General features: G+C 40.5%; 1 protein-coding gene across 1 annotated transcript; it reads right to left on the bottom strand.

Moving 5' to 3' along the window:
* Positions 1–22,629, bottom strand: PLA2G4F (phospholipase A2 group IVF). Its single transcript, XM_054400228.1, has 20 exons — positions 22,519–22,629; positions 19,035–19,107; positions 17,795–17,931; positions 16,428–16,556; positions 14,066–14,106; positions 13,461–13,503; positions 12,264–12,330; positions 11,801–11,970; positions 9,905–10,018; positions 9,347–9,384; positions 8,879–9,014; positions 8,022–8,158; positions 6,591–6,813; positions 5,945–6,059; positions 4,705–4,842; positions 4,143–4,250; positions 3,086–3,280; positions 2,321–2,487; positions 1,509–1,695; positions 1–230 (listed from the first exon to the last, which is right to left on the bottom strand). The coding sequence occupies exons 1-20, from the start codon at positions 22,627–22,629 to the stop codon at positions 1–3; spliced, it is 2,559 nt and encodes an 852-aa protein (XP_054256203.1).
* Positions 22,630–27,258: the final 4,629 nt, after the last annotated feature.

Below are 27,258 nucleotides of genomic sequence, written 5' to 3'. Positions count from 1 at the left end.
TCATGTATTGGACATATTGATAACTTTCTTCAACTTTCTCCTTTGCAGAGCCAAGTTTAGGGTTCTGAAGAGAGTCTCCTTGCTGTTCAGAACATTGTAGCGATTCACTTCCACTAACCTGCTGAAATCATATGGCTCAAAGGTGAAATTTAGTGTACGGTAAGGAGAATCTTTTGACTCAATGTCAAAGTCACCAAAGGATTTCTCTTCTTCTGACTGACGTTTAACTCCTGCACAAGAAAAAAAGTGAATTCAAAATGGCAGACTCATTTTAATTGGATTCTGCAAGGAGAATATCACAAATAATTCTGTTGAACTTTTTTTTCCCCCAAAGCTCCTCAGTTCCTTCAGAATCCAAAATGCTTGGAAAAAAAGCTGAAGGTAAAGCTTTACTACCCTTTCTACTTCCACTAAATTCCAAACCACAGGACTAAAATACATTTTCATTGTGATAAATTGCTTAAGTGTATCCATGGTTGCTATGTTCAAAATAGAAAATACAAATCTTCCTGGAAATGCTGTTCTACACTAAAATAAAAGACACTAACACCAGGAGTTCAGTCTTAGGAGGTTAGTATATACTCTGCAAAATATGGAAACTCACATTTTTAGCACCCTGCCACTTAAATTTAAAACCAGATGAAGATTAATGAAGATGAACATTAAAAGATGAACATCAAATTTGCTATAAAATCTTTTACTTGTTGCTATTAAAGCAATAGGAGTCCTGAGCCATATTTGAGCCCAATACTTTAAAACTCTTCATCATTGATGAGGAAATTCAGCCAGGGCCTGGCAAGCATTAAGTATTAATACAGATAGCATTAAGAGAGTGCCTTGCACCTCCCTTGCCTGCAACAGTCCTGCACGTTCTTTTCTATGCATTCCAAAGGTTTTCTTTAGGATGCTGCTTCCTTCCAGCAGGTGAGAAATAGGACATAGAATTTTGTCAGAGTTCTGTGTTTCATCCCAGTGCTCTTGCTTGGGAGGCTGAGATAGGTCTTACCATTTGCATTAATCACATTAAATAAAGAAAGCATCATTTGTGGCTTCCCCTCACGCTACAAGGTCACAGACCATTTAGCACTGAGTTACATGATCTGACATGCAGACTAGTCACCAACACTGCTGCTTAGTAGCTTCTTCATATCCAATAAAAAACCAAAATTTTTATTTAATGTGATTTATAGTGCTTTTTTATATACCCAGAGTAACTAGAAGACACAAAGTCAACTATCAGGGCAGAAAGACTCAGAAAGAAGCATAATTATTGCCTAATTTTGATTCTGCCAGCCTTTAGACTTTTTTTTTTAATTATCAGTCCCTTCTCCTACTCTTCCTTCAAAAAAACACTAGTGGAAGCTAATTCTGCCTTAAATGAAAACAATTATGTAATAACTACAGGGTTATACCAAAAAGAATGAAAGGAGAGACACTGACCCCACTGAATTTTCTGTCAGCACATCCAAATGATTGTAAAATAGCTTTCTAAGACATGGCTCCCTTACCTGGAGCTTTGTATTTCTGGAAGGTGTCATTCACCAGTGGGAAGTGGAGCACAATTGGAGCTTTTGGATTATTATCATCCACAAACATGTAACACTCCTTTGGTTTCTTTTCATCTTCCTCACTTATTTTGATTTTTGGAAAAGGAATTTCCTGCTCCTCGCAGTATTTCTGAGTCAGCTCTAGAACCTGTTGTCAAAGAACAAAAATAATTTCAAGAGAATACCATCAACACCTCTAGAAAAAAATCTAACTGTAATTCTCAAAGAGAGAGAGAGACTTTCAGAAAAGGCAGTAATAGTAATAATTTAAAAATTAGATTAATAAAAAAAAATAAATCCAATTTCAAACTGGCAGAAACAATTTCTCTGACTCTGATACTGACAAAAGGATGAACAGCAATACCAAGCACTGCTTCTGAACATCAGCAGTTTGCAGATGAAACTTTTTGTCCTGTTACTCACCTTGACTTTTCTGCACTTAAAAAGAAATACTTGTTTATACAGAGAATAACTTTTTTGCAGGAAGAAAACCACTTTTCCCTTAGAAGGGTACATCTAAGTACCAAGGATCACATGAGCTAAGCAAATACCCTTATTTTAGGTATTTAGTTTTGAATCTTATTACAGTTGTCACCTTCCATCTCCTCATGACATTCGCAGTAAAAAGTGCAGTACAACAATATTTGAAAGAGGTAAAGAATTTATTTTATGCATTCTTCCATTAATTTTTTTATTCAATATCAACTGATCTGCTGCCACTATGAATGATTCTGTGCTTCTATCTCCATGTAATAATGCTTGGCATTTCTCACCTCAAATGGAGCCTCCCAGGAATAGTTGAATGACAAGATAACATCCACATCCCTCTCTGGTTGAAGTACCAAAGGAAAGGGAGAGTTGATAGAAAAGCCACCATCCACTAAATACAAGCTTTCTTCCATGGGGGTCAGCTGGTTGGGAAATGCATCCAGATGAGTGCCTAGAAGACACTCCAAGTAACACAAGTTACTATAACAATTCATTACACACCTCTCAGTACAAACAAAGTTTATGCTGGAGCTATAAGAAGCCAAAAAGACATTCCAATCTGCATCTTCATCCGAGGCTGAGCCTGTATATTCTGATGGTGAGCCTGACTTCCATGACAGAACATACATATGTGGTAGTTTTAGGGGAAACTTTCAACCCACCACAACATACTAGATCTTCAACATGAGGAAGAACTTCTTTACCGTAAGGGTCATGGAGCACTGGAACAGGTTCCCCAGAGAGGCTGTGGAGTCTCCTTCACTGGAGACTTTCAAGACCCATCTGCATGTGTTCCTGCGTGACCTGCACTAGATTCTATGGTCCTGCTCCGGCAGGAGCGGGGTTGGACTCAAGCTCTGGAAGTCCGTTCCAACCCCTAACATCCTGTGATCTTGTGTAAAGTTGGGGGTTTTTTGCCATAATGTAAGAAGTATTCAATTCCCTGACTTCAGTGGAACAAAGTCAAGCTCAGTCATACTCTGTAGAATTAACTGTTAGAGAATACTAACACACTATTTTATATCCCAGATACATACAGACTCATTTACCTCTCCAGGCCACAAATTTCTTGACATTAACATAATCTTTATGAAGATACAATCCCTGCATGAAGTTGAAGGTTTCTCCACATGTGACTCTGGACTTGAAGAAATCCTGAAAAATTTGTAGCAAGGGTCCCCCAGGTATAACCAAGCGAGTCTTCAGTCGTGTTGGATCTCGGAAATGGAATCTTCGGCAGTCATCTGCAGAAGCCACAGGAGGCAGAACACAGAGAAAAATGCTTTTTCAGCTCCAATCAGGCTTTTTATACAATATTTAAGCAGTTGTCCTAAGGTTAAATTTGTCCTCTAACAACAACAAAAAAAAAAAAAGTATTGCAATGAAACTTGAATGAGTTGCATAATCTACAGTTTGAAATTTACCCACCCTGTTTAAAGGGAATAAAATTAGTCATAAATAATTGTCCAGATTAATTTCAAACCCACATGCAAGGCCCTTGTTATCAAATGCTGACCACTTCTGTCCTGTATGACAACAACAGTCATCTACACACTTATATAACTGCAGCACAAGAAGCATGTGGAGAAAAAACTAGTGCTGCACAAGCAGAATAGAACAAATATCTCCCCCTGCTACTTACTATAAGGCTATAACCCTGCACCTGAGCCACTCCCACTCTTCAATACACTTCCTTTTCACTGTTAGGGAGGCATTGTACAAATGCATAAACACTCCACCAGCTTATCCAACACTGCAAAAATCAGGCCAAGGAGGGAACTCAAAACCTATTTTCCACTTATGGCTTAGCAGTCCAGCTTCTGCTCTTCCTCTTCTCAAACCCAGAACTAGCTCAAATTTATAGTCAGTCGATACAAAATACTCTAAAAAAGGAGGAAGAGAAAGTGTATTGGAAAACTGTAATTACTCTCTTCACTGTGTGTGTGATGGAAGGGAATAATGTACAATACAAGAGAGATCTACCCAAATCCATCCTTTATGCTCATCTTGAAAACCACACAGCAGATTTTTGAGTCATGTAATTTGTATGCTAATTCTACCCAGCAGGCTTTCAAAAATCCCTACTATCATAACGTATGTTCTTACCTACAACTTTGATAACATCTTTGAAGGAATCTAGAAAGCTCAGCCCTATACCAACCACCTTCAGGCAGATGTCATCCAAGCTTGCAGCAAAGGCACTGCCCCACATTCCTGCAGGAGAAATGTGGAAGAATTTAATACTCAAAAGGCTTGTCACAGCATAACCACAAGGCCAGTAATTCAGGTGCCATTTGTCATGGGAGAGAGTTGGCACTTGGCCCCAACTATTCTAAAAAGTGATGTTTAAGTTTAAACCTTTAAGTTAATTACATGACAAATTCTGTTGTAATATTATAATGCAGAAACACCTCCAGCAGAAAAGCTCTTCTATCAGCAAGGGAAAGATGGGAAGAGAATGGGAAGATCTAAAGCAGAATTTTTTGACATGCAGCTAACAGAATCCTCTTGTAGGCTTGGGACTTCAGACTGCACAGCTAAACCTCTGAAGAGAGATCTGACATTTTTCCCTTCTTCAAATCTTTAGGAAGGGATTAAAAGGCATGGGTTGATGATCAGCATTGCTCCTTTCCACCTCCCCATTTTATTTATTCCTGTAAGACCATACCTTGTAGGAAACAAATCCTAGGCTCTGGGTGTTTCTGGACAAGCCTCCCCATGAAGAACTCACTGTCAAAGTCCTCTGTTCGGACAAAAGCTCCGTATTTGCGAAATCCAACTTCATAGGGAGTGAACTCACACCATTCTAAGAACAAGCCAGCAGCACATGTACTCATCTCAGAGCAAACACAGGTGAAAAGACTAATTTGATTTCTACTCACACAAGAGAGACGGAAGGGAGTCCCCCCTCACTTTTCACCATCACTATAGATTTCCCTGCCATTCTTCTCAGTGAGCCTCTGTCTTATACATGATTAATAAAAGCTCTTCTATAGCTTTTACAACCTCCTTTTCTCCTGGCTTCCCATCTTGCTCCATCTTGACTTTGTTACTGCAGAAATAACCTGCCTATTTTACTTCCACTTTAAACCATTCTGACTGTTCCCTTTTCCAACACAAAGGAAAGCTACTTCCCTTCTCTCAGCCTTTCTTCACAGTAATAACCATATCTCAACAACTGTTAAAAGTATTGATTTGAAAACTCAATTGACCCACTGGGTCAGACTTCACTGTCTGCTTATCAGAGTCACTCATACTTGAAAGCTTTTCATAAATATTTATGAATCAAATTGATTGTCAAATGCACACACTCCTTCAGAACAAACCAAACCAAAAGTCCTATAGTGGCACACAGGTGGACACAAATGTTTGTATTTCTCTGTAGCTATCCTCACTTGTTGCATCATATTTAAAGTTTCAAGTGACCTGGAACAGGTCTGCTCTTCATTTTTTACTGTAACTGTACAACCAGCGAGAATCCAGGCTGATAAATATCAGTTTTGATGATGCATGCTACAAGGTTGCCAATCAGTAATTTTCCTTGAACCCTCCACAAACTGATTATCTGAAACCATAGAAGAAAGTAGGTCACCTAATTTCCAAGGACTTCAATTCTGCAGTTCAGAGACAGACTCATGTATTTTAAGAATCTTCCCTCCCATCTCCTGAAAATTCCAGGTACTGCCTAGCAAAACATGGAGTGCCCAGCAGAGTTGCATCTCACTTTGTTACAGCCATGAAGACATTTGTGATCAAGACAATATTCTGCCAATCCCACTGCCTCTTGCACTACCACCTGCTGCTTGAGCTGCATTTCCTGTTGTCAGCTACTCACCACCCAGGGAATGGGACAGGTGAAAGGAAATTACAGATTTTAGCAAACAAAAATAAATTTGCCATGTTCATACCTGCAAAGTCAACACTGCTAATACTAGGTCTCACATTGACAGCTGCATAGATAGGATAGGGGTTCTGGGCCCATTTCACAGCTGCTTGCTGATCAGACAGCTTTGATGGATCTTCCTGGTCACAGGCAAAGAAGGAGAAGCATACTTAGTCAGATAAGTTCAGTACCATGTGCTGAAGCTGTTGCTTAGCATTTCTGACTAACAAGATTATTAAGTTCTTTTTCCTCCCTCTGCTCATGCATATGGTTAGAATTTGCCAGTATGTTTCTGCAGTTGCATGTTTAGACCACATAGTGTTATTATTTTGCCCACTGATTTCTGATTTCAATTACTGTAGTAAATATTGCATGTTTAAAAAAAAAAAAAAAAAAGTCATTCTCTCAGGCTTAACCTGCTCAATAAAGGAAAAGCTATCAATTTAGTAGTAGTCATTCCAAAAAAAACCCACAACAGGCTGATTTATGCGACTTGAAACTTCTTTGCTAAAGGAGGATGCTGGGAAATCCAGGGCAGAGAGAGATGAGAAGTCCCTACAGTTATTCCACAACACCATCTCAGCTCACAAAGGCAGAGACTAATTGGTTTCTTGACACACAACACCTGGAAGACAACCAGCAAAAACACATCCACATGTGAATTCTTTTACCTTCTGTTGTAGGAAATATTCCACAATAAGGCCCCACAAATCTGTGAAGGAAACTTTCCGTCCACTGATCTCCATTGCATTCAGCTCCTGGAAATAGTATTTCAGTCGTTCTGGGGAAAACGCCCCTGCTTTGCTGCTGGACACAGTAACCTGAGCTCTGCTGATTGCCTCTTGAAGGTCTTTCTGTGACCAATCAGGGTCTTGATACAACGTCGATAAACACCTGAAAATGCTCATATTAATGCCATCACTAATAATGACCTTCATGTAAACAGTAATTTCAGTTAGCTATAATTAGTGCTGCAGCAGCACTGAATGAAAAGCATGAGAAGTTTAGCTAAAAAGATACAAGATTGCGAAAAGAGGCCATAACAACAGAGCTCTGAACTCCTAAAACGTGCTGAAAATTCTGTCACCTGCAAGGACAACTTCATCCTGATTGCTAACCTTCCTTTCAAGGATCTTCCAAGCACCACACACTGGCACACATGAACCAGTTCAAAAATAGGAGTTAACTCCAGGCCATTACAACCCTTAGAGACTGGCTGACAGCACAGGTGCTGTGTTCAGCAATAGAGGCCATAGATTTCATCAGAATACAGGTCTGATTAACAAGAAACTCATTTGGGCATTGACTACCCACATGAGCAGATACCTACATTTGTTTGAAAGTCTCTCTCTGAATCAGAAGGGGCAGACCAGATCCCACGATAAGTGGAAGAACACTATAGGTACATAGGAGTTAATTCAACACAAAAAGCTCTGCAAGGGAAGACTACACTGTCAGGTTGCACAGCTCCACAGTGAAATTATTTCACAATAACAATGTGTACTGATGAGGGATGATTTCACCACAAACTCCAAGACCTGAGCTACTGAGACAGTCTAGCCACACCTAACATTTCAGCACATTGCTGCAGTCCACCAAAGGGTAAGCCAGTGCTATTCCTCTAGTCAGCCACACAGACCTTTTTTTGGAAGGTGGTGCCACAGTGGTCCATGTGGACACGTTTCCAGTGGCTTGCATCACCTCTGAAATCTTCTTGGCAATAGCAAGGAAATGGGGAAAGATTTCTGAAGTCAAGGCTCTGAAGTTTTATTCACGCAGTACACTTCAGTATTTGACTGACAGGTTTTCAAAAGCAGCAGATGCCTAACAGTAGTCAGTAGCTGTATGGGTTAGAAGTGACAATGAATCTCTTCGACTCAGTAGGATCCCCATCAGAACTCACAGGTAAGGGCTGATAAAATATTTTACTTTATTGCCTGCTTACAGATGGCACAAATGCATCATTTCCCTTATTTTTCATGAACTCTTCATATTCACCTGGAAGTTTCTGGAATCGACACTGCATCAGGGGACTTGGAACTAGATGACCTTTAAGGTCCCTTCTAACCTAAACCATTCTGCAATTCTGCAATTTAACTTACCAAGTAGAGCCAGAAATGCCACACAGGTACACTGTAGCATCCAAAAGGCCCAGCTCCTGGAGCCCGGCAAGACTGCCATAGAATGATGTCAAGGCTCGCATCCCACCTCCAGAGCCCAGTACTGCCACCACTGGAACCTGCAGACAGCAAACTCAGGAGTCACAATCACAGACTTTTGAATTGCCAATAAATTACAGAAATACTCCCATTTAAGTCTCTTTTTTTTTTAAACAGTAAGAGACAAAATCTCTATTTCAAGTAAATACAGACCTAATTTCAACCAGAACTCCTTTCTTAGTAATTGAATTGTTTACTATAAAATACAGCAGTGCCATCTTGGGAACAGTCCCTTACTGAAATTGTTCTTTATGTTATCACACATTTATATGCATGCCATGCAACATACATATAAGAAGTAAAAAAAAAGGCATAATTTTTATAACAGCACTCGAAGATCACAAAGCAAGGTATCAGGCTATGCAAGTGTCCTCAGATCAACAATTAGGAAGCTCTTCCTGCAGTCCAAACTTCAATTTAACCATTGTGAAACAGACTTCCCATCACAATTCCAACCTCAAATCCCAAGATACAAGAGTTCAGCTAAAGAAAGTACACACATTCTGAAATGTCTATTTGCGTGTGTGTGTGTGTTCCAGAGCACACATTCCTCAAAATTTTAGAGACACAATGACATTTGAGACTTAAGGACTGAAATGTCACAGGGACCTATCTCAGCACCATGGTGAATGCAAACCATGTTTTCTTCTGCTGGTTACAGGCATGGAAACCTACAGCACCTAATTAGCGACCAAGCACAAACGACTTCATAAATCTCACAACAACGCTGTGCTCAATACCTCATCTTTTGGAGGGGATTCCTTTAACTGAAGAGTCTTCCTCAGCACTTCAGAAACAATTTTCTTCCTTTTGTCCAAAAATTCTCTCTCCTCTTTACAGAGGTCGAAACCCAGACGTACATCAAGATCCCAAGTGCTGAAATAGAAATTAAGACAGACATACCCCCCCCCCCCCCAAAAAAAAAAAAAAAAAGACAAAAACGTTTTTGATGATTTGCAACTCCCAGGGAAAAGCAATTTCTGTGAACACACAGTCAGGGTGCTGATCAGAATCACCGTCTCAAACTCTTAAGTTTTAGTGTATGTCCCTAACAAAAACATAACAAAAGATATTTCTCTTTAACCAATCCCAAGAGACCAATGGAGACAACAGACATCCCCAGAAGAGCAAGGAAAGTCACTCAGCTCCTTCACTATGAGAATAAAGGTCTTTCTTGACTTTTAGACATCTTTGAGGGTCCCACTCACCTCTCTTCAGTTTTAAAACTCATATTCAAATTCTGTCCCTGTGAAAAGAGAGACCACATCTTGCAATTGATTGCAACTACATAGGTGGAACTACTAACTAGAGGTTATGGCATCAGTGGGGTCACTACATACTAATTAGAAGACCACTCTCACCCACAACACTACATCTCTGGAACACCTTTCCCTGCCACCTATTTTGGACATTTTCAATAGCATCCTCAAAGTAAAACATGTACTAAAAGAGCAGGGTGAAAAAAAAAAAAACAACTTATTTCTTCTGCAAGCTTCTTGCCTTTCTCCTCCTCCAACATTTTTTCTTTCACATCCTAACAGACATTTGCTTTGGAAAACAGTGAACTATAGACACTTTGCAAGACCCAACCATGGAAACATTTTTAGAAGAACTGCACTGACTAATCTCAGTGTTTCATTCTAGGCAGGCAAGAAAACAGCACTCCTAGGAATCATGTGCAACTGGATTTTCCAAATGCCTATAGACAATAAGGGGGAAAAAGTTATCACAAGCATGTTAAAACAAGTGCAAAATGCTGACATTACCTCTCCCAGAGAAATGACTCTATCAACTTTTTGTCCAGCAGGAAGAGAATTAACTGGTACAGTCCCCAGTCCCAGAACTGTAGTATGCTTTTCAATATCAGGGTTCACACCATCCTAATAAAAAGCAGAACGTCATTTGAGCTCTCCAGAAGTTAATGATATGACTTTCACATACTAAACCAGCAAACAATCCCTAAAATCATTATAACTAAACCTTTCCCTAAAGTCTAAGGCTTTTCAAGATCATCCTGCTCTCTGCTTGACAGATCTTTGCTGGGATTGCTTCTGTCATCAAACAGCTTTTGTTGTTTTGTTGGTGTTTTTTTCTTAGATTTGGGTTTTAACACAGTTGTCTGTCACCAAAAAAAAAAATCTTTATCTCCAAATAGAAAATTTCCCCTAAAAGTAGTTGTGTTCTGACAGGACCTTTCACCTGGCCTCACTGCACTTGATGAGACTTGCAAGGGCTCATCTCTCAAACCTCTTAAGGTCCCTATGGATGCCATCTCTTCAAACCTCAAAGTTCAACAAGACCAAGTATGAGGTCCTGCACCTGGTCTGGGACAATCCCCTGCACAAATACAGGCTGGGCAATGATTGAGAGCAGCCCTGCAGAGAAGGACTTGGGGGTACCAGTGCATGAAAAACTGAACATGAGCCAGCAACATGTGTTCACAGCTCACAAAGCCAGTCACATCCTGGCCTGCATTAAAAAAAAAGTATGGCCAGCAGGTCAATGGAGATGATTCTCCTCCTTTACCCTGCTCTGGTAAGACCTCACCTGGAGTACTGCATCCAGCTCTGGAGTACTCAGCACAGGAAGGACATGGACTTGTTGGAGTGGGTCCAGAGGAGGGCAACAAAAATGATGCAGGGCTGGAACACCTCTCCTATGAGGACAGGCTTGAGAGATTTGTGTCTGTTCAGCCTGGAGAAGAGATGCCTCCAGGGAGACCTCAGAGTGGGGGTCTTTATCACAGAATGTAGTGATAGGATGAGAGTTAACAGTTTTAAAATGAAAGGTATTAGGAAGAAGTTCTTTATTTTCAGGGTGGTGAGACACTGGAACAGAGAATTTGCAGATGCCCCATCCCTTGAAGTGTTCAAGGACAGATTGGATGGGGCTTTGAGCCACCTGTTCTAGTGGAAGTTGTCCTTCCCACGGCCGCAGACTGGAACTAGATGATCTTTAAGGTCTCTCCCAACCCAAAATAATTCTATGATTTGATGCCTGTGGCTAAACTTAATTCCATTAAAAGTTTACCTCCATCCTTGTGTTTGAATCTCAATAGCTGGAAGATACCTTCACGTAGCAAGCATGTGCAGTTTCAGATTTTTTTAATAATCAGGTTTGAAGACATTTTTATAATACACCCTCTCCAAGATTTTAAGACAAATTCACCTCCTTACACAATGTCAAAATCCAATACAAAGTCCAACATTTTGCTTCAATTTTTAATATAAAAAAATAGTAGTGTGTAAAAAGCAATCAGAGAGAAAAACTTCACTCTCCCCTTATATTCCTTATATACAACCAGAAAAATAATACAACTGCTCAAAACAGGCTTCTAGTCCAGAAAGCTTTGATCTGATCAGTTACAACATTACAGAGTTAAGTTTGATCAAAAAGGTGTATATGGCAGTAACTTACTTAACCCTAGCACCACATACACACAGTACTGCAAAAGGAACTTGATCCCAACCCAGGAACCTGAATAATATACACAAAATTGACATTCCTGAATATCTGAACAAGTCCCTGGCCTTCTTACGATCATATTAAGGCTGTTCAGTTTATGTTTAAGGACACTTTTATGGACCAAAAGGCATTGGTTTCAGAGTGAACTTACTCAAAAACGGGCTATAAGCTTTGTAGCTATCAGCACAGCTGCTTACCTGTAGGACAGATATGGTTTGCTCCAGCTCCACTTGGAGTTCTGGACACATTTCTTTATCCATGTGAAAGACAAATGAGGTTTCATAATCCTTCTCATTGTCTGGCCTCCAAGGAATACTCAACTGCCTCTCATAAGACCCTGGAACAGACACCTTGACCTCACAGCTCCCTGTGCATGAGAATAAGAAGAATAAGACCACAGGAGCCATTTAATTACATGTTAAAAATCAGATACTTGTAAAGTGCAGGTGAGACTACAAAAACACAAGCAAAAACTCTCTTCCACCCAGTGGAAGTGACCCAGTATTATTTAGTACTAAAAACAAACGCAAAATTAAAAGTCAGTTTTGTAGTCAGTAAATAAAAATGCACTGCACAGGAAGAGAATCAAATCTCCCCTCTCTCCTGGGGAATAAGCATAGTGAAAAGCAGACCCAACTTCAGCTCTGCAGGCAGCCCTACCTCGCTGTTTTGCTTTTGTTTTTTCCTCTTTGTTGATAGTGCCTTGCAGACACAAGCAAGGATGAACCTGTGAATAGAAGAAAAACAGCTCTGGTTATGAGATTTTAGTCCATATCTTTGTTAAAGCTTAATTCACCTACTGTATTAAGTGTCAGTTTACATCTGAAGCTATCAAAAAAACATTAAGGGTTATTTTGACCTTTCAAATAAAGGTGAAGTTTTGTTTCAGCAGGAGAGGATTATTTGCTCTTGTTCCAAAAGCAAAATCACCCTTCCTGTTCCAGTTACTGGAGTTTTCTTGTTCTCAACACCTGAGGTTTTTCTGTCATTTTACATTCAAAAACACATGTGGGTACCTATTTCAGAACCTGCTCACATCCAAGCAAACACTTCATAAATTCTGCCCTGATTTTCTATCCTGGATTATCCATGTCCTCACGAAATGTATTTTCTCACACCAGTCTATCCTCTCTTCTAGGACAGCAGATGAGATACTTAGTTGGCCATAATTGCTGTAAATGTTAAGAAACTATTTGATTTGCTAAAGGAAATACAAACACAAAGGACTCTCAACTGTGAAATAGTTTGCAGAACTGTGCTGTTAAATGCCAATGATTTTTCCTGGAAAAAAAAATGTTAAAACTCTACTTTCAATAATGATGAACTCTTACCCATCCTTTTCTCATTACTAAAACCATCACTCCAGTCCCTTTCCTTTGGAGGGAGAGAAGAGGTGGTAGCATCTGTATTTTGAATGTATAACACACTGATTTACTTAGACTGATTGCTCCAAGAGAATAGACAAATCCCTCAAGATGAAAACTTGAGTCTGAGAGTGGGAGGCATCATCTGCTTACTAATGGCACTGAGAAAAGTTTAGCAATAATAGATATTAAGGTAAGAACGGGGGTTATATCTGGACAGCATCTAGGTTAGAACACTCAGTACAATCTGCAAGACTCACTAACCTCTTAAAAAAAAATATTTGTTTACATCTTTTAAAACATACTCTCCAAAACCACAAAACACACTTCTGTGAGTGTTTATCAACTTTTTTGTAAAACTGTGGAAGCCTTTCAAAACAGCAAATTAGAAAAAAAAAGAATTCTTGACAATTCTTGTCCTCTTGCTACTAAAAAACCCACTACCTTCAGGAGTAAATCCCAACGTATATGCAACTGACTTCCTTGTACTCACCACAAGGACTCCATTTGTCAGTACCTCTGTAGGGGCATCCGAGCTGTGAAAGAAAGAGATTTAACACAAATTATTTTTGTTTTCAATTTGCTTCATCCTACCTTACAAACTAACTGCCTGGATAGGCCATAAGGGTCTCCTGGTGTGAAAGGTCTACACAAGCTTGAACACCACCAAGGCTGTTTTCCTTCACAGACCAACATGGGGAAATTGCTGAAGAAAAAGGTTTGCCTGCATCTGTAAGCATGTGCTACAAGGTCTTCCCATCTCATTTAATTCTGATAACCCAGAGAAAAGCTGACCTCAGAGTCTATAAAAGACAAAGTATCAATTGTTTACACTGCAAAGTTAACTGTGAAAGCTTTCCACTCCTGAATAGCTCATCCGTACTGCTTTTGCAGCTCTGCCATTACCATGAAGTCCAGCAAAATCTTTTTCCCTTTTTGGTACCCCAAAAGGTTTGGTGACTGAAGCTTTTAAGGATATTTGCAATCAGCCAACAGCGAATCAACTCAAGCAAGCAAGACTGTTCCTGTACAGAAAGAACAACTAAGACAACACATCTGCAGAGCACAACTTCATTCAGCTCTCCTGGTAAGACTCACCATTTCTCCAAATAAAACTCTACATCCAGCTCTTCATTAGCCTTTTGGGGGGAAAAAAAAAAAAAGTGATACAGATGAGATTTGATCTTGAGTATAATTTTGTAGGAAGTTTATAAGAGGGTAAGCTCTCTTCCTGTCTTCCTGCTTTTACAAAGGCTCCAGTTGAATTTTGGAAGGTTTAAATTTCTAACTTTTGTTGTTCTTCAAACATTGCTCTCCTCCTGGACTTACCCTCTATGACCAGACATATCTATGCTGAAGACATGAGTACACATAAGGAAGAGTTGGTTCTCAGATCCATTACTCCACTAATGTGAAGAAACCTCTTCTGACTTGAGTACCACTGCAGCACCTTCTCTGCAAATAGCTTCTTCATGAGGCTTTGTGCTTCCCTTCATTTAATGTTTCAGATGATTGCACTCTTAGCTCATTGCTGTCTTGGCCTTGTACAGCCTTTGATCCAGCCACCTCTTCCCCTACCACAGCATACAGTAAACACTTGATACCAGACCTCTACAGCTTTTAAAATAACCAAGTAGAAGACAAAATTTGGGCAAATTGACTGCAGTCAAAGTTTCCAGTTTCATAATCACAGATCGAGATGACATAAGCATTCAGAAACTAGGATAGAATTAGTGGGAACAAAGAATTACTAAAGCCTCTTTCTGCGATCACAAAAAATTTTTGAGTGCCTGTGACACCAGCCAACACCTCCCTGCTAACTACATACCAGCTAGTCTGCTTCTGACCACACCAGCAGCCCTGACGCTTAATTTCTCCACAAAACACATCATCAGCTCACCTCCACCCAGACCTATTGTAGCAACATATTTGAGGCGTTTAGACAAAAAAGATCAGACTGGTAATGTGGCAGCTTGAGGTTCTTCCTCCCCCTCTACTTTGCCCTGGTGAGGCAACCATCTGGAGTATCATATAAATTTCTGGGCTCCCCAGAGTGTCAAGAAGCTACTGGAGAGAGTCCAGAGGAGGGCTACAAAGATAAGGGGACTGAAGCATCTCTCTTATAAGGAAAGACTGAGACACCTGGGGCTGTTTAGCCTGGAGAGGACTGAGAGGGGATTTAATAAATGTTTATACATATCTGAGGGCTGGGTGTCAAGAGGGAGGGGACAGGCTCTTCTCTGTTGCACCCTGCAATAGGACCAGGGGTAATGGATATAAACTACAGCACAGGAGGTTCCACCTCAACATGAGGAGGAACTTCATCACTGTGAGGGTCACAGAGCACTGGAACAGGCTGCCCAGAGAGGCTGTGGAGTCTCCCTCTCCGGAGGCTTTCAAGACCCATCTGGATGTGTTCCTGTGCAACCTGTGCTGGATTCTATGGTCCTGCTCTGGCGGGGGGGTTGGACTCGATGATCTTCAAAGATCCCTTCCAACCCCTAACACCCTACGATCCTATGAGCTTATCAATGCTTATCAATACTTAAAGGGCAAGTGTCAAGAGGATAGGGGGCAGACTCTTAAGACTCTTTTCAGAGGTGCCTAACAATAGGACAGAGTGCAATGTTCCACAAACTGGAACACAGGAGGTTCCATCTGAACAAGAGGAAAAACTTCATTATATGAGGGTGACAAAGCACTGAAACAGCTGTCAAAAGAGGCTGCAGAGTCTCCTTCTCTGGAAGGAGATCATGGTCTGGACATGATCTTGTGCAGCCTGCTCTAGGTGAGCATGCTTTAGCAGGGGGTTGAACTAGATGATTTCCAACGGTCCCTTCCAACCCCTATCATCCTGTGAAAGCAAGCTGCCTTGTTGCAAGTCCATAAACAGGTGCAAGGGATTGAAAGCAGCTGATATGCCCAATATCACTTGCATGAAGCAGAGATTAAATTAACTGAACATAGCTCAGAAAAAATAAGATTTTCTTAGGCTCTCAACTTATTAGAGAGAACCTTTGCAGCAATAAAATTCTTTACTGCAGAATGATGATGATTAACTAAATAAGACAATCCGCAGTCCCCACAACCAGCGCTGACTGCAAATGGTTTTCATTTCAAGCCTGCCGCCCCTCTAGTCTCCTGAAAAATCAATTCCCTTTATAGGCGTTCTAATATTTTCTGAAAGACAGCAATCATCCCAAGTTTCATTATTTGGGCAACTCAAAAACTGTGGAATTCACTACACAAAAACCCAAACCAAACGAAAAAAAGAAATTACAAGGGATTTTAGAAACCTCTGAAATTACAGTAAACCCATATATGCTGTCATCATTTACTGATATGATTTCCCCTTCTGGCTTCTGCAAGACAGATAAATCAACCAGCATGCCCTGCTGGATTGCTGTAATGGTGAGCTGCAGTTATTCACAGCTGACTTGGAAAGAAGCCAGGGACTAACCTCAGGGTTCAATTTGAAAGTGCGCAGCAGGGGCTGACCTGGCTTCATACCCCCTACATCAAAGACAATAGATGTGAGCTCATCACTGGCGAGGACATCCTTATCATAGAGTGTCAGCTCCAGAATGTTCTAAAACCAAACAGAAGCAAACAGACCCAGATGAATAGACAGAAACATTTCCATAATCCCAAGTACGTCTATACAATAGACACTTCAGGAATTAAACCATAACTTTCCCTTTCCCCACTCCTCAGCAGAATTCACTATATCCAGCAGGACCTAGAGCATAATTAAGCAAAAAGCTCCTAGTTGACAGTGTTTAGCTAAAAGACTTCCTGAGCTTCCAAACTAGAGAGAGAGCCCAGCTGAACACAAGTGGCAGTGCAGCTGCAGGCACAGGTTACCCTGAGAAAGCAACAGCAATTTCCTCTATTTCAGCACTCCTAGTCCAGGATGTTTTAAGGACCTATCACTTCCTGCTCAGCACTAAGTCCAGCAGAGACTGATTGAAATAGACACAATGAGTACATATCAACCAAAAGAAGCATCCCTGCAGCAACTAGTTTTCATAGAGACAAGACTGAACTTCGAATTATGCTGGCACAGCCTCCCAGCAGTAGCCAGCCTGAGGCCTCACCAGCCTGCAGGGAAAGAAAAAGCTCACACACTCTAAAGCTTAGCGTGCAGTTTTCTTGCCATTTAAGTCAATTACCATTCCACCTTTGTCACTTATGGAAAGGTGCTCTAGTGAGAGGGATACTTTCTTGTTAATAAGCACCTCGTTCCAAAGCCTGTGACGTCCTTCAAAGCAACAGTGCCGTACTAAAACTAATCCCTCTACCATCAGTGTCTCCTTTGAGAACAGACACTGACAGGCTGAAGACTTTGCTCCATACTCTGTTAGGTCTTGCACTGACAGAGACACTGTCTTTAAGTGTTTGAATTTTGCTTTTCTTCATCGCAAGTATTGATAGCAAAATTTGACTGAATTAAGTGCCCAAGCTATTTGAAATTTAGTTCCCATTATCCTCACTCAACCCTTGACTGGGTAAGGCAAGTAAGAGTTACAAGAAGGCAAGCAGCTTCTCTGTGAAAGCAGAAGCAATCCTCAAACAAAAACCTGTGTTATCAAGGAATTTCCTCGATTTCCTTCCTTTTCCAGAATTGAATCACAAGGACATCCATGGAAAATCCTACACAAGAGCAGAGTTACAACCTGCTGTGGTTAACACTGGACATACATAGTACAGTACCGCTGAAGAAGACTGACACCTTACTACTGACATTGGTTTTGAGAGTAACAAAGGTCCCCTGCCAGTACACAAATGCACCATAGCCCAACCAGCTCCATAAAATGCACTCCTTACCTTGACAGCACTATGGATTCGATACTGGAAAGTCTGATTCCATTCTGGGTTATCTGAGTTGTCAACAACTCGAGTTCGGGAGACTATGGGAGATGCAGTGGGCAGTTTTATTTCCACGTAGCAGTCTGCCTTGGACACTACAGTAGAAAGTGCAGAGACAGACATCAGGACAACTTTAACCAAACACACTTTCTCCCATGAGCTCCTCATTTTCTAGACCTCATTGCATCATAGTGATGTGCAAATTTAAGACTGGACTTGTAAAGCAAAAGCCTTTAAAGAAGTAAACAGCAGCAAACTAAACATTAGGAATTTGCATTCCTTTTTTTTTCCATTCATCCAACCCATAAAGCCCTTCATAAAAGAGGCCTACTATTCAAAATGAGGAAGATCAACTTTTTAAAAAAGATTATTGTGGATCTCAGGCCCATGGCTTCTTGTCCTGTCACTGGGAACCACTGAAAGTTTGGCTCCAACTTCTTAACACTTTGCTTGTACATATCAATAAGACGCCTCTGAGCCTTTCATTCTGCAGGCTAAGCAGTCCCATATCTCTGTCTTTTCTCATGTGAGATGCTCCAGGCTTAGGGATCCCTCACTAGAGTCTCTTCAGTAGGAAGGAATGAAATCTCAAATTATTTTTAAAGATCCAAATTCCCCAAAACAGCCCTGGGAGTTTTGCTCCACACACATGCATAAGAGGAAGGCAATATACCCCATGCTATCAAAACCAGGAACAGGTGAAAAGCAGTTTGTTTTGGAATCAGTCTACCACCTACCTCCTTAAAAAACTTCAATGACATAAAGTATCAGGCACATTGAAGACAGCACCACTACAAGTCAGAAAATAATCATTTGGAAGCTAGAACTGAGGACTGCTAATTTCAGGTACAACATAACTGTTCAGCAGGAGCAAGGGTGAAATTTGTCATGACCAGAGAGCTGAATTGAGATAAAGGAACACAGACTGGGTCACTGCAGGACATATAAAGGACTAGAAAAGCAAAACATTACCAGAACTTACCCACTCTTGTTCTGCAAAGTAGCCAGGTTAATTTGCAGTTTGGACTCAACATCAAGCTTTTAAAACATACATAATGGTTTGTAAGAGAAGTCTTTGTTCAGAGATAAGGGCAATACGCTGTGTGTACGTAAGAAGTGCCCATAACAATGCTACCTATGTTACAGGTATGCACTGAACAAACCATTTGTTTTCATAGTACCTTGACTAAATACTTACACAGATCTGTACCCTTAATGTTTCTGGCTCGGAGGACTTTTACTGTTAGGTTGTAGTAAGGGTGCTTCTCCCACTGAAAAGAGAGGAACAAGCTCAGTATGCAACTCACTTGTAATGCTTGTTCTGTAACCACAGTAGTATCAGTTTAGAGAAATGGATCAGACCAGCCACCCCCAAAGCAATTATTATTTAATCCATTTGGGAACATAACACAGCACCTTCACTGTCCAGGAGGAAGCCTAAAGGAGTCCAGAAGGAAACTCAATTCCCTTTCAGCACTGCAATGAGTGATGTCATAGGGTAACTCCTCACAACTCCAGAAAGTAAGTCCCCTAAATAAAGTTTCCTCTAATTAAAGGTCAATCCTGAATTGCTTCATTAGTTCATTCCTGCCAAAGGATAAACAGATACTGAAGCTGCTCAAATAATTTTAATCATGACTTGGCTGGTTTAAGACTACTTGCCAAGGGCATATGCGTGTTTGAGCAATAGCAGACACAGCAAGAATCTTAATTGCATGGTCTAAAAACACAGAAAGCATGCTGTTTACAATGAGGAATGACAACCCAACACTTTCTTGTAGCAACACATACTTTATGACAGTTTGAGCAAGAAAAGTCAAACCCTAAAGTTCTTTTCATTCTGGACTGTTAATGATTGCACTTGAAGGTGTCAAGGGTCTTTTCCAACCTTAATGATTTCTATGATTCTATGGTAACAGCATGCCGCTTTACTAGGATTCTTGCTCTTGAAAGCTTCTGGGAGGCTATTTCTGGAAAGTATTCTCAGTATCTAAGAGCCCAGATGTGACAAGGGGTAAAAAAAAACCTAGCTGAATCCTAGATCGTGAAGGAGAAGTGGGGGGAGGGCAGGGAAAGTAAAGAGAAACAGTTTGAAGGGATTTAGTGCAGAGACTGCACACAAAATGGGATTCTGCCTCTTTTCCATCAGTTATGACACAATCCTGGCCAGCTAAAGTCTCTTTAAATCCCATTTCAAAATGCTGTTCACTACTTCACATTCATCATTTTTTATATGGTTGTCTTGAGACAAGTGCATCTGAAAGCAAACCCTAAGTATTCATCTACAACTGAATTCAAAAAGATCTTTGCTTACAAGAAAATGCTGCAGAAAGCCAAATACTATACAAACACTACGTATCACCAAGTAGGATCTCAATAAAACCAATGAACCTCAGTGTCAAACTTCCCTAACTATTCCTTATCTGATAAATGGCATTCTACTATGGACTTGATGTTAAAGATCTCCTCTAACCAAAAGAGTTCTGATTCTATGTTGCTAAGCACTCACATACACTATTAGCAGAGGAAGCACAGAACACCCTGAAGATAACATATCCTTCTTTCACCATAAGCCATATGTCAGCATATGGTTATGTACTCAAAAGAAAGCCCTTTTGAAAGGTCTTCAACAATATTTGGTTTGCAGTTAATTATTAAAACAGCTGAGGATACATTTTCCACACCTAGACCGTAATTTAAGGCTATAGAATGCAACAGACATTTTGCTGTGCTCCCAAAGTCTGCGCTGGCAATTACGCCAGAACCTTCCATGTGTCTTTTCTACTTATCTTTTAGCCAAGGCACAGCAAGGTCATAACACATTCCAAGGTGAACTTGCAAAGTAATGAAGCATGAGAGCATCAGATATGCTTTCCCTGAACACATCAGGAAAAGGTGGGCAAGAAATCCATATAGGAAGTGAACAACAAGTAAGGACTGGCCTTTCTACATGGACATGTGACAGCATACCAACACATGCAAGCAACTAATTTGTACTTTAATCAGTTTTCATACTTTTTTACTAGGGCTCAGGAGAGCACATCTGAACTAAAACCAAACCAACCTACCCACTGAACTTGAAATCCTTAAGTGAGTGTACAAGATTGAATTTCCACATGCTCAACCCTCATTCCTGCCAGTATCTTTCGTCTAAACTGAAGATGCTGATGCAACAGCAAGCAACTGCAGAACAGGTTATGCCAGCTACAGAGTCCAGTAGTCTTTACACCCATCCAGCTCTGAACACCTACCTGTAGACAGTGGGATTCACTCCGTATCTCTGGGCAGATGAGGAGGACTCACCATAACCATGCCAGTTTCATTGCAAATATTGTAAATACCCAAGAAAAGTTTTAACTTCTAAGCCATATTCTCTTCTGTGTTCACAGTAGGCAAATCAGGCAGCTCAAATGTCCAATTTACCAAGGGAGCACCTTCTCCCCATCTTGTTCCTGCTCCCAAGCAAACACTGGTGCCTATAGCTCTCATCCTTGGGACCAAAATATCAAAAGTTTGCTTATATACCCAAAAGCAAACTCCTGGCTTTCATAGGCACCCCTTGCACTTTCTCTCCTCCCCCCAAAAACATGCACCTACGATACCCAGTACACTGCAGTTTACTGACATTTGTCTTTAAATGCATGAAATTAAGGCTAAACTTTAAAAAATAAAAGAGATCTGATCAATCCTGAATTCACCTACAAAGCAAAGAGGATGACCTGCAGCCCCACCTCTTGCTCAACTACTATTAACTAGTCAATGCAAAAATCTCTCCCTATCATTCAGCATGACTTCACTCCAATTTGTGTTGAATTTTTGTCTTTTATATAGTGAACACCTGAGGGGAAACTTCACATCCAGTGGTTTATGGGTTAATGGGCAATCACAGCAGGCTTTTCTACTCCAACTTCCCCAAGTACCAAATAAAAACATTAAAAAATTATCTTGTTAGATAGTTTTTAATCACAAAGCAAGCAAAAGTGTGGAGAGGCATAGAGGCAGCAAGCCATCCTGTGATACTTAACAATCACCTCAATTGTAACTTTTAGATTTGGGGAGGGAGACGCAACAAGTCATCAGATGACAAATCAGATCTCCTAGCAAAAGCTCCTTCAAAACCATTAAGTGTCATTCAAAGTTGAGGTTATCGGCCAGATCCTCCTATACAATCGAACGATTAAAAGACAAAGCCAGTGAAACCACTTTATCCACTGTGGTAGTGCTGCATTATGAAAAGGGGGTGAAGCCATCATTAATCTTTGTCTGCTTTAAGTTGTTAAGCTCTGTGGGATGAGGTAGAAAGCAGAAAGGAAGAGAACTGTAATCAAGGATATTTTTGAAGAAAACATAAGCACTATTTTGTCTTTGCTGATGAGAAGCATAATATCCTGGACTCTCCCCAAAGTTCTTGGCATTTTCTTAATTCTGTTCCCTGAAACCTAAGGAAACAAGAGACCTGCTCTGTATTGCCACATGCAGGTTGTGAATTTAACAAAAACCTGGATTCTCCATTAGCATTATTGTTACCCAAACTTACCCCTTAATACTAAGCCTTTTGATGAATTCCTGCAGAAGCGCAGGACGTCCTGGCTTCCCACACGGGGAGTCACAGGAATCCCGTCAGTGCCGAAGGCAGCGACTAAGGCATGCGGTCTCAAAGGCAGCGCTACAGTTTGTCTTACCCGCCAGCGATAAAGCCCAGTTTCTTTCCTCTCCTTCCTTTGGAAAAGCACAGCTGCCAGAAGAGGCAGCGCCCTGGGTGGGAATGGGACCCGCAGCACCTCATGGAACATGGGAAAAACGTTCCTTCGTCTCCGCAGAAAATCTGACAGGGCAAGGCGGAAAGTGCAGTGCCACGGCCGGCTGCTGGCCACGGCCTGCCCGCGAAGTTTCGCGCAGGGCCGGGCTGCGCTCCAACGGCGAGAAGCGGAGGTGGAGCCGGCGCTTGCCAAACAAAACGCAGTTCACAGCCTCGCTGGCAGGTTTGCCGAATACTGATGAAAGACAAGGGCAGCAAAGCAGCACCAAACAGGGAAGCCCCGGGTAGGAGGAAGCACGCTCAGTGATTAAGCCACGACCTGAAAATTTCCAGTCTAGACTGGGAGAGTTCTAGCGACCTGATCTAGAATTTGGGCCGTGTTAAACCCTTTCCAGAGTTTTGGCACGCCCTAAGAAAACCAGTTATAAAGAAATTCCCATCTTACAAGCGTGAAGCAGAACTGAATTTGTCATTGACTTGAGAGAAGTTTCAGGGACACCTGCACAGAGATGCAATTTGGTCTGCATTAGGATGCCTCAGAAAATATTGACCACCACTGCCCAACCTTTTACTGAGCAGCCTGCACAAATTTCCCTTTATTCTCATTTCCATGTAGCAGACTCTTGCTTCTTACACCAAAGGTTCTTTAAAAATTTGTACAACAGATAAGGCAGATTTTTTACAAGTCTACTCTGCCTTGAAAAAAAAATACTTCAGTAATAAATTGATTTATAGCAAGTCATTAGTTTATTACCTTAATATAAGAAATTGAACCTGAACATAGCAAGTTCCATCTAAACATGAGGTGGAGCTTCTTTGAGGGTGACAGAGCGGTGGAACATGCCCAGAGAGGTTGTGGAGTCTTTCATCTGTGGAGTCATTCACAATCTGCCTGTATGCCATCCTGTGCAACCTGCTCATGTGAACCTGCTCTGGCTGTGGGGTTGGACTCAAATCTCCAGAGGTCCCTTTCAACCCCTAGTATTCTATGTGATTCTGTGATTAACAGATGCTAACTGGCTTGTCTAGAGGCTTTTATTCAAGAGCTTAAACTGAAGCAGAAGATCAAAAAACAAATTTCAGTGTTTCAACAATTAGAAAATGGCCTAAAATTATGAAAACCAGTAACACAGTATGTCACGTTCTCCTGTTTGTGTGGAGCTGGTGACACATTCTCAGTTAGGTCCCATTCATTAATCATTTCCTGTCATTAGTGTCAGTCACTAGATCAGAATTTAAGAAAATTAATAAAAGCACAAGGACTAACATCTATAACACGAACAAGTCAGTACTAGGTAAGGAATTCAGGCTCAGAGTCAATCAGCAGGCAAAAATCAAACAAAATACCACTGAAAAACAACCAGCAACAGCTGTAAAGCTCTTGTGTGGTACTACACAGTACGGTAGATACTGGGCTGGAAAAGCAGTTTCTTTGCATTTCTGTATATCACTGCACTGAAAGCAAAGACTGTAATGTTAGGGTTTATTTATCTTCAAAACATTGCAGAACAAGTGTATTTTATCTTGTGAGTGCCCAACTGCATTTAAAAATCAGGCTTCTCCTGAAATTCTCTCTCCTCTTCTCAGTAGAGGCATCCCATGTTTATTGGTAAATTTATCTTGAATTTCTCTCAAGATAAAAATAAAGCTCTTCAGAATGGATGCTTAAGAATTGTTTCAGTCTTCAGATCATCCGTTAGCAAACTGTGTGCAATTTTAGCTATCTGCAGACACTTCTGGCAGTCAACTTCATATCCAAAGCTTGTGATTTCCTAGCAGACTAAGAAAACAGGTAACAAAACATGAAGCAACAACTTTACTTCTGCTTGAATTAGCATCCCTACAATGATAAAAGAAGGTGTATATCTACATTTCATTATTTTATCAGCAAGCATGAACAAATGACACCATCACCAACTATACTACATAGTACTTAAAATGTGCACAGGTATCACAAGGGATCCCTTTTGCTCCCATTAGTAGCACTTAAAGAAGATCTGAGAAGCAGTTGTTCTAATTAGAAGAGATGATTTCAAAGGATGCTATCAACATTTCTGTTGGGGATTTTTCTGTGTCAAGTTGGTCTTCATCAGAACCTAGAGACAAAAAGATTCTTCTTCAGTACTATCATCTCCCCTTTCTATGGAACAGGAAAAATGAAGCTCGCCATTCTGCTTCCAACACTCGACCCATCTGTGACCTACAGTTCAATCAACTGCAAGCCTCTGAATCTAAACATTTCCTGGTTCGATCGCACAGAGCTCACCATCCCTCCCCCAGCCCAAAACAGCGTATCACCACTAACAAACAACTTGCCAGTAATTTTACTGTTCTCTAGTAAGTACATTTTTAATGGTCTTTCAAAAACATTATTCAGCGAGAATACAAAAGTGGGTTTAGTAGAATTTTGAGAACATTCATAAGCATCCTATAAACTTGTAGACTTGTAGACTGAAGATGAGAATTGATGGTTGTTCTCATAGGACATGAACTCGTTTAAATTGCACACATTAAAGCAGGAGTGATACTTGGGTCTGACTTCCAAAAGAGAGTGAGAACTAATAAATTAAAAATCATAATAACCTACAGCAACCCAGGGAACCTTAACCGCACAATGACTGAAACACACACTGGTTCACAAGATTTATTACCAATCTATTGCTTTAGATAAACCTCCTGTATGGTTAGTAAACCCAAATCACACTGTAAGAACCAACAACAATGAACAAAACCCCACATCTCTGTAAAAGGTATGCAGTGGAGGTGAACAGAGGCACAATTGTAACCAAGTGAGAGAAAGCACAATAAAGATCCTCATATGGGAGTAGCTCTCCCAGTACTAGATAATGAAGGTAAATGAAAATCAGACTGAATGTAAGATAGGTAAAAATCAAAACAATATTGTTTTACCTGTATACAAATAATACAGGGCCTTTTTAAATACCCTTTTTTCATTCTCAATGATCTGTAAACACAACTCTCCCAAACCATCTTCCCTCTGTACCTGAACTAGTATATAAAGATCTGTACAGAATGTGCAAATACAATATAAGTATTTTTAGGGTCTCTCCTTCAAATAGAAGAAATACAAGGTTAAAAACATTATCACCACAGATTCCCTCTCCCTAGCATCTGCGGAAAGACACTGGTAGCTTTACTGCCCAAGACATCCAAGTAAAGAAGCAGAAAAACACTGGTCCAAGGAATCCAGAACAATGCATGGAATACGAACAATAAATACAGAAACATGTGAAAAAGGAGAAAACAACAGCAGCTGCCAAGAGAAACTATTAACACTGGCAAAAACAAAGTGAATTAGGACTTCTGTCAGCCTACAGCAGATCTGTTCCTAATTAACACTCAAAAGTAAACTTATAATGTTAATTGAGATCACTTTACACCTTAGGTAGACAGGCTTTATTCATCTGGTAGTTACATGCCATGCTCCATACTACTTAAATAATTACTTCTAAGTATTGCTAGATCAGGATGTTGGGAGTCAGACACTCTATCCCGTTACCTGCTACTGCTGCTTTTTCATTACAACTGCACAGATTCTTTCTGCACTAATCAAACATTTCAATATCCTTCACACCAATCTGACAAAGTTTGTGGAAAAATAAGTTCGACAAAAATATTAGGGCCTACAAGGAGTATGGTACAATCTAGTTCTTGTAGTTAAGACTTCTGGACTAAGAGTAACTTAAGAACAGTACCAGCCAGTGCAGAACACAGTTCTAGAGCATTTTGAAGAGTGATGTTGGAATAGTCTGGATTTTACTTTGATGCTGGAAAAGTGAACCACAGACCAAAGAACTTATATACACAAATCTCAAGTGTAGTCTAAAAGCTCAAGCAGTAGCTATAGTTCACTCCCTTCAGAAGTTGCTTTGCAGGGTGTTGCTTTTTGGTGTGAGTGTACATGTGAACCTCTTTAGATTAGTCTCTGAGCTGTCACTCATTCCAAGGGTGAGCATATTCAGTGCAAACAACACACAAGTTAATCCAATTTACAGCTCTCAAACTAAAGGAAAAAAAAAGGCTTAGTAGTGCTATCTAATGTTTGTCTGAGTGTCTCCTGTGGAACTTATCAGAAGGTCACGTAGTATCACTGAACACCATCAAAAAAAAAAAAAAAAGAAGATTCCTTTGGCCAGCAGTTAAACATTCCCATTACCAAGATGAAAGTATAATTTTATTTTCTAGGTCTAGAAATAGGCACAGAAGCCCTCTCTATGCCAAACACCTGGTGATCTCCATGCAACACTCATACAGCTGCAAAGATTTTAATGAAGTTTTCTTTTTTGAAGAACTATTTACATTCAAGGCCAAATCACAACATTGTCACCCCAAGGAGGTAAGTTTTGTAGTAAAACTTGACTCGTGGTCAATGCCCAACAGTTGTCTAACAACTCGTTCACAAGGTTGGAGTGCAATACAAAAATCACTACCAAAATAAATCAGTTTCTGTTCTTCATCTGAGTACTGAGAGGTTCAGTGTAGTCACCAGCACTCTAACTGTAAGATGGTTAAAGTCATTTTCTAGTAAATCAGCATTGCCAGATAGGTACAGTCCATCCACAATACAAGTGACTTCTACCCAGTGGAAGAGAACCTAGCAACAAGCCTCAAAAATCTCAGAGGCATCAACTTCAAGTTGTCA

This window comes from Indicator indicator, chromosome 4 (assembly GCF_027791375.1).
Source record: "Indicator indicator isolate 239-I01 chromosome 4, UM_Iind_1.1, whole genome shotgun sequence".
Taxonomy (NCBI): Eukaryota; Metazoa; Chordata; class Aves; order Piciformes; family Indicatoridae; genus Indicator; species Indicator indicator.
Note: the sequence above shows the minus strand (reverse complement) of the source record. Positions and strands in the feature narration are given on the sequence as shown.